At 44.7% G+C, this 12,839-nt stretch overlaps 1 protein-coding gene and 1 long non-coding RNA gene across 2 annotated transcripts; one reads left to right on the top strand and one right to left on the bottom strand.

Moving 5' to 3' along the window:
* The first annotated feature begins 2,869 nt into the window (after nucleotides 1-2,869).
* LOC142573023 (uncharacterized) lies at nucleotides 2,870-5,838 on the top strand. The gene is made up of 4 exons (XM_075682517.1): nucleotides 2,870-3,193; nucleotides 3,784-3,930; nucleotides 4,198-4,272; nucleotides 4,537-5,838. The coding sequence occupies exons 1-4, from the start codon at nucleotides 2,992-2,994 to the stop codon at nucleotides 5,646-5,648; spliced, it is 1,536 nt and encodes a 511-aa protein (XP_075538632.1). The 5' UTR covers nucleotides 2,870-2,991; the 3' UTR covers nucleotides 5,649-5,838.
* Nucleotides 5,839-6,665: 827 nt separating this feature from the next.
* LOC142573024 (uncharacterized) lies at nucleotides 6,666-12,289 on the bottom strand. The gene is made up of 4 exons (XR_012826193.1): nucleotides 11,044-12,289; nucleotides 10,409-10,611; nucleotides 8,945-9,059; nucleotides 6,666-7,801 (listed from the first exon to the last, which is right to left on the bottom strand). It is a non-coding gene; the product is annotated as an uncharacterized LOC142573024 (long non-coding RNA).
* Between the last annotated feature and the right edge of the window lie 550 nt (nucleotides 12,290-12,839).

The raw sequence follows: 12,839 nt of genomic DNA, 5'->3' as shown, positions 1-12,839 counted from the left end.
TATCGGGGGCAGTTCAAATCATTCCATAATAGCAGAAATAATTCCAAGTCGTTAGAAGAAGCATGAATACAGAACCCTGGAACGCTTAGATAAGGAAATTATTGCCAAAGCTGCATTTACCCGCGCGCTTTGAAATTTGGCTATAGAGCACCCATAATTTGATTTATATTCAAGCCAGAACATAAAAGGCGGCTCATATGGATAACAAAGGACACAGAAAAGATATACTACGCACGTCCTATTGCAGATGAAAATAGCTAGTAAACAATCTTTCATGAAATACTCGCAAGGCTCATAATAAGGGCAGTAACCTTAAGGCTTCGCCAAACATCACAACCCCTCCAACCCCCATTTCTACCGAATTTCAGTGAACTCTGTATCATGTATAGTTCTCGCCAGGACAGAGAAAACAATTAACTTCGCACAGCGACCGTATAACATTTTCGAGCACTTATTTAGGGAATATTTTAGTGGTGTATGCGAACGTTCGAAAGTTTCGAATAACAACTCGAATATTGTCCTGTTTCATTCTGTCCTCGAATTGAATAGTGATGATTTTACTGGGCGCACGAATCGATTAGTCTCTTTATTCAAAATGCGAATATTAGTGCACAAGCTTTCGGCGCCCGTTCCTGCGTTTCGCGTCGACGTCCCTCGGCGTCGTAAATCAGCGCAACCGAGCGAACGAGCTCAGCGAAAGATGAAAGAAGGAACACGGAGCGCATCGGGGGATGAAAGACGCCCATAGAAGAGAGCGTGAGAAGTAAAGCCGAGCAGTAAAGCCGAGCATCCATAAAGAAAGCAACAAAATCCCAATAAAGAAAGGCGTCAGACAGGGAGATACGATCTCTCCAATGCTATGCACAACGTGTTTACAGGAGGTATTCAGAGACTTGGAGGGGGAAGAATTGGGGATAAAAGTTGATGGAGAATACCTTAGCAACTTGAGATTCGCTGATGATATTGCCTTGCTTAGTAACTCAGGAGACCAATTGCAATGCATGCTCACTGACCTGGAGAGGCAAAGCAGAAGGGTGGGTCTGAAAATTAATCTGCAGAAAACTAAAGTAATGTTTAACGGTCTCGAAAGAGAACAGCAGTTTACGATAGGTAGCGAAGCACTGGAAGTGGTAAGGGAATACATCTACTTAGGGCAGGTAGTGACCGCGGATCCGGATCATGAGACTGAAATAACCAGAAGAATAAGAATGGGCTGGGGCGCGTTTGGCAGGCATTCTCAGATCATGAACAGCAGGTTGCCACTATCGCTCAAGAGAAAAGTGTATAACAGCTGTGTCCTACCAGTGCTCACGTATAGGGCAGAAACCTGGAGGCTTACGGAAAGGGTTCTGTTTAAATTGAGGACGACGCAACGAGCTATGGAAAGAACGGCGGATGTAACGTTAAGGGATAAGAAAAGAGCAGATTGCGTGAGGGCACAAACGCGGGTTAATGACATCTTAGTTGCAATAAAAAAAAGAAATGGGGGGGGGCATGGGCAGCACATGTAATCAGGAGGGAAGATAACCGATGGTCATTAAGGGTTACTGACTAGATTCCAACGAAGGAAGCGTAGCAGGGGGCGGCAGAAAGTTAGGTGGGCGGATGACACTAAGAAGTTTGCAGGGACAACATGGCCACAATTAGTACATGACCGGGGTAGTTGGAAAAGTATGTGAGAGGCCTTTGCCCTGCAGTGGGCGTAACCAGGCTGATGGTGATGAAGTGAACAAAACGATTATGAACCTCATATTTCAGTGCAGGCGCATAATTCAACTTGTAATTAGTATGTCTAAATTTTTCACTTATGTACATGTTCCCAAGAAAGTTCGTACTAGTTAGCGTCTACAAGAAAGATTAACGCAAGAACAAATTTTGCTTCTGTGACCACTGACGTTGGTGAATGCGGAACCCCAGCATTGTGTAGGTGGCTACCAACATCTCGCATATTGCTTCTTGGTGGAGTGCGCACGTTCAGGTACGGTTGGTCTAGTTCCTCAAGGCATTCAGTGAGAGATCGGAATGGCAACATCATAATAATTATTTGCACTGTGAGCAGGATGCGGAATAAAAAACGCTTCTGAGAATGAACTCTCCAAGATAGTATAAAATACATGTCATTGGCGTTTGCGCCACCATGAACGAAATATCTGAGTCGTAAATTTCTTCGCGCGAATTTTCCGAGCAGTGCGTCTTGCTTGAAAAAGGAGGTCGACAAAGAATTCTCGATCATCAAGCTCATAGCCTGTCTTCCGCGGGGTGTGGAGAAACTGTCTCACGCTCACAAGCCTCAGAGTGCACATCAGATCATATGCTGTTGGCCCTGGCTTTCAGAGGCGCACTACAGCAAAGAGGTTCCCCAGGCACTCTTGGAGAAGCCTTATGGTAAGTAAAAATTAGTGCCATTCATTGTCCAGGAGAACTTCTTGCATGCGACGAACCTTTGTAACAGAAACAACACGACGGACTTGCTTACATATGTCCACAAATTAATTAGGCCCCACTACGAAATCGGGTACCCACACCACATGTACACGAGAAGTTCTTCACCTGCCGCTTGTCCCGCTTGATTTTCACTGTCCACGGGAGCTGCCTTTTTGGGCCTCTAGAAAACGAAAAACACCATTCAGTCATTTTCAGCATTGTTAGTGTACTGGGGAAGGCAACACGCAGGCAATCTGTAGAAATACCGCGTGAGGGATGCCGCGATCACTCTGGCGGGAGGGTCGACGCAAGAAGTTAGCAACAGAATGGTGGCACCGACCCTTTCATGGAGTGGCATCAACCTAAGCAGAGAGCGCTCGAATCCGCCTTTTGCGACGCCGAACTGCGCATGCGCAGTGCCCTAGCGGCTGAGGAGCGAAGCGATTTGGCAGGCGCTAGAGCAGACGGCGGACGGCCGGGGCAGGCGCTGCAATTCTCAGCTGCGCTATTCTCGCTGCCGCGCGCACGGCACGCCTTCCTAACATATTGACATCGAAATTTGGCGCGATGCCAATGTCGTGTGTCGCGTACGGCTGCAGTTCACGTGACAGTCCCAGCAGGACAGTGCGGTTTTTCCGATTTCCGTCGGTAAAACGAGATCGACAGCGCCGTGAAGCCTGGATTAGGGCTGTGAAGCGGCAAGATGCGCAAGGGCGTCCATGGCAGCCGTCAGCAGCATCTCGACTCTGCGGGAAGCACTTTGTGACAGGTATGCATCCACATACGTAGTTCTCTGTTTTTGTCGTTACTGACTCATACGAAGAATCTCGAGAAAGACGCAAATGTGTTTGAGCTAGCGAAACAAACGATCTCTTGCTCGCGCGAGGCGGCCGAGTGAAACGCGGTGCTTTATTTTTTTTTAATTCTTTTTTGTCGTCATTTCTGTGCGGCCGCCGCGTTGTGCTTTACTTTGTTTTTTTGCTGTCATCTCTGTGCGGCCGCCGCTAGAACGCCGTCTTTAGCAACTTTACACCGTGCACACTTTTACTACTTCATAAGCGTTCAGCGAGTGCTCGTGATGTCGGCGTTGTTATCCGTTGGAGCCAAGCGCGCCTGCACTGCCGGGCAGATTTGGAAACGGCGTGCACTGTTTAAGTAGCTGATGGTGCTAGTTAGCAATCGCTGCTAGTTGTCGTTTCATCATTCTTGTCGACACCGAGTATAGTAATATTTCTTGAAGAAAGCTTATGTTCGTTTAGCGAATAGCGATGTAGTACGGTTTGTACTATGGCTCATTTTCCCGTGCTGCGCTTTCTGGAGTCGAGTGGCGCGTCTTATTGTGTAACGGACACATTCCAGGGGCACCTTCACTGTCACCCAGACATCCGGACTTCATACCGACGCTGTTCGTGTATACAGACCAGTTCAGAAAGAAGGACGCGGTCGACCGCCATGTTCGTACCGCGGCGCGTTCCAAGAGGAAAGCAGGCGCTCCACCAACAGCAGGTATCACCGGTTCTGGGCATACTGGCCATTTTTTGGCATTTTTGTAGGTGTACATATACTTTATGTGGGTAAAACACGTATGCAAACTGACATTCTGTTGGCCTCCCCATTGCCTGTGTATGTACGCCAAGCACTATGGCACACTATAAAGGAATATATGCAGTGGTGAAACGTGATATTTGCCCTAAGAACTACACTTCATGCCCTATCCGAGTCATGCGTTTTTGTGTGTACTCATACTATTTTATTACTCACTTTACGTCACAGGTACAGAGGTTTCAGGTCAAGGAGGAACTTGTAAAGGTCACAGTGATGGGGAACCAGACACGTCATGTGTTCAGGGTGAGCAGTGGCTTTTGAACTAATGGCAAGCACACTGTCACATTATGCAGCTGGAAATGTTTTCTGAGGCTCACCTTATGTTGCTCATTGCGAGTCTTGCACGTTTGCAACATATGAATTATTCATAATTTGCTTTCAGGTGACCAGGTCATTAGAGTAGTACACTCCGCACAAAGTGCGAATGCTCAGAGTAAATGTCAGTGTTCAATGAATTGTGTCTAAAGCAATAGCGTCACTTTATTGCATTTGTTGATGCAAATGCAGGTGCAGACTCTTCATTCGACGAGGAAGGAGCAGCTGATGCACTCTTGCTGCTTGCAACATCCCCAATGCTCACTGAGCCACAGGAGGTCCTAGAGCCAACGCCCTTAAGCAGAGAGGAGAACACTGACCACCTATTAACTGAAAATGTGGCATTACAACGGAAAGTCGGGGATCTAGAACTGCAATGCAGAAAGCTAAAACGCTGCACGTTTTCTGTGGATACTATTCACAAATCGTCTTTTAAGTTTTATACAGGACTGCAAAGTAAGGAACAGTTTGAAGCACTCTTTAAGCACATTGAAAAAAATGCAGAACGCATGGTTTATTGGGATGGAGGAAAAACACAAGCAAAGGAAAGACAGCTCTCCAAGCGCGAAGAACTTTTCATGGTGCTGTATAGGCTCAGGACTGGTGTTTGTGCCAAGGAAGTGGCTCGAATCTTTGGAATTTCTCAGTCATGCCTTAGTCGCATCTTTTGTACATGGGTAATTTTTCTCGATAAAGAGCTCTCAGCATTGACAAGGTTTCCCACATTAGCAGAGATCAAAAGGCACATGCCAATGGCATTCAGTGACTTCTCAAACACTAGAGTCATCCTTGATTGCACAGAGGTGAGAATCCAAAGACCTTCAAAACTACAGGCACAGAGGCATACTTTCTCCTCGTACAAGCATTATAACACGTTCAAAGCACTTGTTGGGGTAACACCAGATGGCTACATTTCATTTGTGCCAGATTTGTGGGGTTGGCATGTTAGTGATAGCGAAGTTGTCGAAAAATCGGGCCTACTGGGTTTATTAGATGCGGGGGACGGTGTGATGGTCGACAAAGGCTTTAGGTTGGAGGGCGTTTTTCCACCATCTATTCAAATCCACATGCCACCATTTAAAATGGGGAACCAATTGTCAGCTAGTGACGTGATTGCCACCCGAAAAATAGCTGGCGCTAGGATCCATGTTGACCGAGTCATAAGACGTATCAAAGAATTTCATTTTTTAGACAAACCACTGCCAATCAACATGCTCGACATTATTGACAGCATTTTTAGGACTTGCGCCTTTTTGTGCAATTTTCTACAGCCAATCATTTCAATCAATAATGAGAACAAGTAGCCAGCTCGCACATCTCTACTTCAAATGAGCCTCCTTTACCATGCTTATGACCAGAAGAGACCAGACTGTGTAACAACAGTGTACTCTCATACTATATCACGTGTACTTACGACGACGCTGTCTACTGTGCTACCTTCTGAGGAAATTTGTATTTTCCATCTCTGAATAAATGATACTGCTTTTTCAGTTATCTTCCATGTACACTGCACATTTATTTTGTTATGTCTATAGACGTAACGGCTATAGTTATCACCAATGCTACACAATTTGCTTAGGCCATGCTATTTCTTTTCGTTTTGCCATAGAAAACAAAATACTTCGAAACAGTTTAGCCGAGCTACGAGCCGAGTTTGAAGCTTTTAAGCGCACGGCAAACAACAGCACATCACAGCAACCCATACAAATTGCGGACCACACTTCCAAATCACCACCACAAACATCACACAAATTGCGGACCACACTTCCAAATCACCACCACAAACATCACTGCAACAAAGTACCGCCTCCAGCACTCATTCGTTAACGCTGCAACAGTTAGCACAAAACATGCAACTAATGTTCGCAGAGCTACACAAACTCAAACGAATGGTAGAGGATGTGCAAACAAAAGCCGCAGCCGTCCCCCGAAAGAGGGTCAGTCAAAGTCCGGGAGCTCCTACCAGGACACCGAAAGCTATAGAGCACACTGATAGCGACAGTAATATCCATGGATAATATGGCAAACAACACAAAGAGCGGACACATTGAAATCTGGCAATGGAATTGCTGCACGCTACGCACTAAATTGGCTAATTTCACGCACTACATAGAATCGGCGCCAATCCCTCCCGACGTTATCTGTATTCAGGAAATAGGGAAACAAAATCAAAAACTCAAAGGCTACGAGCTTTATGCTCACCCTGACTACCCTCAAGTAGCCACCTTTGCCAAGAAGGATGTCGCGATTAGCGTAAATTATTTTTTCCGGGAACCTATTCAGCACCAGATAATCACGATTTGGCCGCAGAAAAGGGGCAAACCTAAAACGCAAGACCTAGTACGCAAGAAAGAAGGACTGGGTGCCGCTCACTTTGACTCTCGACGGGGTGCCTATTCGTGAAGTGGAGACACTCAGAATATTGGGGATGTGGATACAGCAGAATGCTGGAACATCTCACACCCTACAAAAACTAAAGGTGGTCACAGGAAACGTGGCCAGAATGATAAGGAGAGTGGCAAGAAGCAGAGACGGCCTAACTAAGGGAGAGACCATCAGCCTGGTTCACGCATTCGTAATTAGCCGACTCACATACGCCCTTCCGTATCAGGCCATTGTTTTGTCCCACCTCCTTGACAATGACTTCATTCTCTTTGTGGCGTACATATTTTTGCAGTAGGGGGCTCCTGCTTTCTGCAGGTTTTCAGATTCCTTTTGGCAGTGCCAACATACCTGGCAGAACTATACAGGGGAAGCCCTCTTCTAATTCGCTGGGTCAGCTCCTCAGCTAGCACAGCATTCCTATAAAAATGCAGTAGTGCTGGCAATATTTCCTGAGACCACATGGCCTCATCAAAGAAAATCCTTTCGACGTGTAAGGAGGATGCAATGGATGCTGCATTAGTCCACACAACGAAGTCGCACCAGCTAAGTCCTGTCACTGCCATTTGGCCCTGCAACTGATAATAGTATTCATGCTCCCTTTTCAATGTAATTTCATTACCTGTTGCCCTACAACAAAACTTTGGAGAAGCTGCAGCTTCTTCGATACTTTTTCCTTTGAAAGAAAACGGGCATTTAACTTCTAGCAGCCCCATGTCACTGCCCTCAAATACCAGTCTATCTGGGGATGCAGCAATAAACGGATGCTCAGCATGCACGTGCAGGCCTGTATATCCCACAGTTATGGTCTTATCCATGCAGGCCATTAGCTGTTCATATGCCTGAACGGCATCTGGCTCGTGCACATTTCCATAGTGCATGGCTTCAGTTTTATAGCTCCGCGGGTAAAGTATCTCTTTAACAATACTGTCAGGTTTCCGGCACCGCACAATTCTTTTAAACATTGAGGCAGTTAGCCGACCAATCCGCTCCACGTGCCAGGTTGGATTTGCGGCCTGTCCAATCGTTGACTCGAGAACAACTGCTCTGCTGTCCACCGAGAGGGCCTGTATAGCTGCAAAAAAAACAGTATTGTTAATTTATAGGTTTAGAATCCGTTTTACAAGTCGTACAGCAAGCATTACATTGTATTAAAGCAATGAGAAGTAGCATGACGTCAACAAAGCATCACTTGTCATGGCAATGTTGAGCTATTTGGTGGGGATTCATCGTGGAAGGAAGTAAGGGGTGCAAACATGGACACAAGAGAACCAGACAACACAAACACTGCAGATAGGAGCTAAGTGTACTAGAAATGAAGCTTAAAATGAGAGAAAGTTCAGCTAGTTGGTAGCGAATCGCACTAAAAGAAAGTAACGCATGCAAACAAGGATACAAGACAACCAAACTAAGTAAATGCCATGTTGTCTAGTTCTCTTGTTGGTGTTTGCACGCCTTACTTTCTTTTATGTTGAATCACTTGTCAGAAACTTAGTACCATTAGGTTAGCTTTTATTTACTCCTACAAAGAAACCCCTACAGGCCTACTCAAAGAGGCTAAAGTACTTAGGTTGTGTCAAATGACACAACTGCATATTGCAACGATTAAAATGTAGGTAGATACTAATCTCCTACAAAATTGTACAGCTTACTTTCACAGTAACATAAAAATTTTTCTGCAGCTTGTAACTTGCATGTGCTCATTATGTTTTATTTTTTTTTCGCTAATTATGCTGATCAACATAGCTAAATCGTAGAGTTGGTTCAGTATTGCAAGTATTTAAACATGCCTAAAAACAAGAAGAGCAAGACAAATGTGCATGCTTTCAATTCCATGCTCTGCTAAAACACAGTCAACATATATATATGACAAATGCCGTGCATGAATCCAGGTGATGGACTCATGCTAAAGGAACATCCATTATACATTCACACAGTGCTTCACAAACATGCCATAGATGAAGCAGATATGTTTGAGGACCCTGTGGGTGCTCACACACATCGAGTTATGCGACAGCCCTGTAAAAGTTAGAGAAATGACAAGACACTAAGTCTAAAAGTGACTGCTGCATTATCTGCTGCTCAGTGGGATACTTGTGAAGGTGATGCCCAGAGACATAGGTGGGCATTCTTATATAGATGAGACAGCCTCAGAATGACACGTGCCAAGACAAAAAGTTGCGAAAAAAGTAATAAACAAGGAAGTGGACTTTCTTACCATCAAACCTCTCTTGTATGAGTCTTTGACAGGTCTCACTGTGGATGTCTTCAATGTCTGGGACCAGTGGAGTGTCTGAAGCTTCTGGTGCCACTTCACTGGGACTGTGTTCATCCTGGAATATAGTGCTTTACATTAGACAGCGCAGATAACATGCAAATGTTAGCTTAGTGACTACCTTGAATAGTAGTGCAGCTTGAAATATACGAAGCAGCATAGTAAAGATTTGAGGATTTTGTAAACAGGTCTTTGACAGCATCATATTGCGCCAGTGGTGAGAAGCGCAACAAAATAGGTTCAGATTGTGGTCTCATACCTGGCATGCCTTATTGCGCATGGTTGTTAAACAAGCAAACTCAGTATTGTACTTCTGAATCATTTTTCACATTTTATTTATTCGTACTCTAAATGCCTTCTTTCAGGGTGAGCAAAGAACAGTTTTGAAAGTAAGCAAACTACAAACTTACTAGCATTAGAAAATTAAAAAAAAAACATTCAGATGCAGTGACATGAACTCGTGCTAACATGTGCTGTAAATCAAGAGCAAATGTAAATATGAAAGTGCAATAATGTGCATGTTGCAGAAGGGGATAGAAAAAACTCAAGCCATACGTAGAGGTAAACAGTAATCAATGCACATCAGATATGCCAACGCAAGATTTAAAATTCTTTAAAATTAGGTTCAGCAGCTCTGTGTAGAGAAGTTATTCCATTCAGCTATAAAGCATGGTATGAAAAATCAAGGGACACTTAATACACGTAACTAAGGAAACTATGTACAGATAATTTAATAAGACTTGCCCAGCATGCTATACTCACATGCTTTGCTGCATAAGTTGCAGGTGATTGGACAGTCTCGCATGATAATTATGTGAATCACATGTGGCTATAAGAATTTATGAAGCAGGCACTGGGGAGTTCATCACCGACTTGATACCTACAGTATTACAGGAGGCGTCAAAGGTCTTGTCTTTTGTAAAGGCACACAGCATTTGAAAGCCCTTAAATGTATCACACTTTGGAATTCACAGTCCCTTACTGCTGTCATGGACAAGACAAGCTATAGAATGGAAGTTGAACAGATGTTTGTGTCAGTTTAACAGTGTGTATGTGCATGAATGCTCTCGCATTATTTCAGTCATCACGAGATAGGTTCTGCCAGAATTTTTAAAATAACTTTGGCTTTAAAGAGGTTTAGTTGCCTCAATTAACCAAGACTTACATCACAGGTTTGCTGCATCATCTCATTGCTAAGCTTGCAGATTGTTTAGTGAGATAAAAAAGAAAGTCACCATATATAAACACTACTGACATTAGTGTTATACTGATGCAAACTGTACTTCGCATAAAAGCACAGTAAAAGGGGCTCTCAAACTGTTCCTGTCTGTCGTCACATGCTGATGGAACACTGCTAACTCTTATTTTAACAGATTACAAGCATGCAGAGTTAAGTGTAGCACTTACAAGTGATTCTCCTGAGTTTTCTTTGCTTATATAACGGAGAAGCAGGCAGTTTGCTGCCACCTTTTCGAGATCGGCAGCAAGCAGAGATGGGTCACTCGGTGAGAGCCCTGGCAGTGGATCAAACCGCCGCCTTTTCGCACCTTCATGTTTCCTTATGTGAAAAGTGATGTCTTGCAGAGGCAGAGGTGGCTCATGCTTTTTGACTGAAAAAAAAAAGTTTTGTTTGTACAAGTATAATAACGAAATTTTAAGTGCTTCCTGTGATGTTTAGCCAACGACCACATCCATTGTAAGAAAATTAAATGTTGCAGTTTGGGATTATTTTTTCTCAATGCAGGTCTTGTAGTTAAGAACTTATGAAGCGACACCAATATGTGTTCTTAATTAAAACCAGTAGCCTATATTTGTCCACATACCAATACTCATGTAAGCTGTAAACAATGTAGCTGTGTGAATGAGTTGATATTCAACAGCTGCTACCACGAATGCAAACAATTTTACAACACGTTAAATGGTGAACACGGTGCCCCAAAGAACCGTTTGCAGAAAGGGGCCGGAAGTGTGATCACAGATTTTTTAGGCACTCTTGCCGCCTCCTATGTTAACTAATGCTTGCTAAGTAGTAGCATTCTTACCTTGGGCAGGAACAATCCAAGCACATGGAACTTCCGTGCACGTTGCCGCATCCTTTTGCGCCAAGTGAATGGCATGAAGGATTAACCCAACAAAATGTTGGTATGTGCCGCTCAGGCTGCAAGAATAAAATGGAAGAGGAGATGAGTTTTCATGCTCAACAGGTATTCATCAAGGAAAAGATGGGATCAAGTGTTTATGAATTCGAAAGAACGGGTTTAAGTTCACGTCACTCAACGTGAAATACATGCGCCAATCTCAGACATGAGCCGCACACCACCACTCGCGCGTTGGCCTTGTAACACCATGTGCACACATTAACAGCATCATTGAACGATGCGATGCGGCTTGTCAGACAGCTATGCCGGCACGAAGTTAGGTACAACTAGCGGTTTTACAGTAAACAGCCAAACTTGGAAGTCATTCTCGTTATATGCCTCTAAATAGTGTACTGTGTGATACCGGCAATCCAAGGCTGTGTACGGTCGCAGACAAGTGCAAATTGGTATGCTGCACGACCGTGTCGATCGGTATACATGCAAATGCGCAAAAACAAGAACTCCCCGCTTTCTTCATTTACAGTATGTGTGTTTTTTCAACATTTAAGCAACCGTACCTTTATATAAGCAAACAGCTAGCCCAAAACGGCAGGGCCGGCATAGTTATGAATTCCAAAATTTAACCCATCAGACTTAAATGTCCTGCACGCGGTTCATGCAGGTCGCGCTCCAGATGTAGAATAGAAAGCTTGCTCACCCTGCGGGGCAGAGGCAATGACCAGCCAGGATGGAGCCCGACGCCTTGGAAATCGCGGCGTGCACGATGTAATAGCCGCCTTTCATTGACGGTAGGCAGATACTACGCAAAAGTCCGCACGTGGATTCTGCTGACACGTCGTTGTACATGACGTTGCGCACGTATCCTTCTTCTTGGAACATCGTTCCTTTCATTTGCTGTCGCGCGAAGCGCGCTCCGCTCGACACCATGTGTTTTTCGAGCTGCGCTTCCGTGGGTATTTTGACGTTACCGAAGCGCTTTTTCCAGCCGTTCGTCACGCTGAAGAAACCTCCAGGTACAAAGCAGTCACCAGCGGGCTCCATGGCTAGCGGACGGCGACAAACTGTGCGCACACGTTGTTGCGGTTTTCACTCACACGCTGCTTGCTTGCACACGTGTCTCGCGTGCGGCGGCTGTCTGTCGCGGCGAGAGCGGCGCCTGCCAAATCGTTTCTCGTGGCCACCGCACAGTGGCGCCACAATGCATCGCAAAAGGCGGATTGAGGCACCCTAAAGACAGTAATGGCCACAACCGTCGTCTGGGATGCATAGCCCTTTCGCCCTCTACGCAATATATCAGCAACAAGAACGATGACAGAACTTCAGGCATTCTGCCCATATATTCTATACATTCTCTATATCTCATGAGATATATCTCTATATCTCATGCTTCATTGATTCAGCAGATGCGAAACCTTTGCAAAAGTCGAAGCAAAACCAATCGTCTTCGATCTGTATCCCTTGCTTCAAAGCTTACTCGTACATCCTGTCTGCCTGCAGCATCGATCACTCTTTGCTGGCGTGCCCGAGGTCAATGATGTAGCTGCGCGAGAGCGCCTAGTCACGTGCTATGTTTTCAATATGGTGCGCTTTATTTGGATGCCCGAAAAATTAAAGCCGCTCAAGCTATGTTCACGGAATGACATTATTTGGTAGTTTCTCAGTAGGCCCTATAACTTCTATGTGGATAATTGTGCTAGTGAATAAACTGTACTCAAAATTTACTTGATTAATCTCAATTA

Source organism: Dermacentor variabilis, chromosome 2 (assembly GCF_050947875.1).
Source record: "Dermacentor variabilis isolate Ectoservices chromosome 2, ASM5094787v1, whole genome shotgun sequence".
Classification (NCBI taxonomy): domain Eukaryota; kingdom Metazoa; phylum Arthropoda; class Arachnida; order Ixodida; family Ixodidae; genus Dermacentor; species Dermacentor variabilis.
The sequence above is the reverse complement of the archived record's forward strand: the minus strand, read 5'-3'. Positions and strand labels throughout refer to the sequence as shown.

Excerpts from the sequence above, each read along its gene's own strand:
- LOC142573023 (XM_075682517.1), top strand. The coding sequence starts at position 2,992 with ATGCCAATGTCGTGTGTCGCGTACGGCTGCAGTTCACGTGACAGTCCC. Across the intron at positions 3,931-4,197 it reads AGGCGCTCCACCAACAGCAG|GTACAGAGGTTTCAGGTCAA; the intron begins GTATCACCGGTT and ends TTTACGTCACAG. Across the intron at positions 4,273-4,536 it reads AGACACGTCATGTGTTCAGG|GTGCAGACTCTTCATTCGAC; the intron begins GTGAGCAGTGGC and ends ATGCAAATGCAG.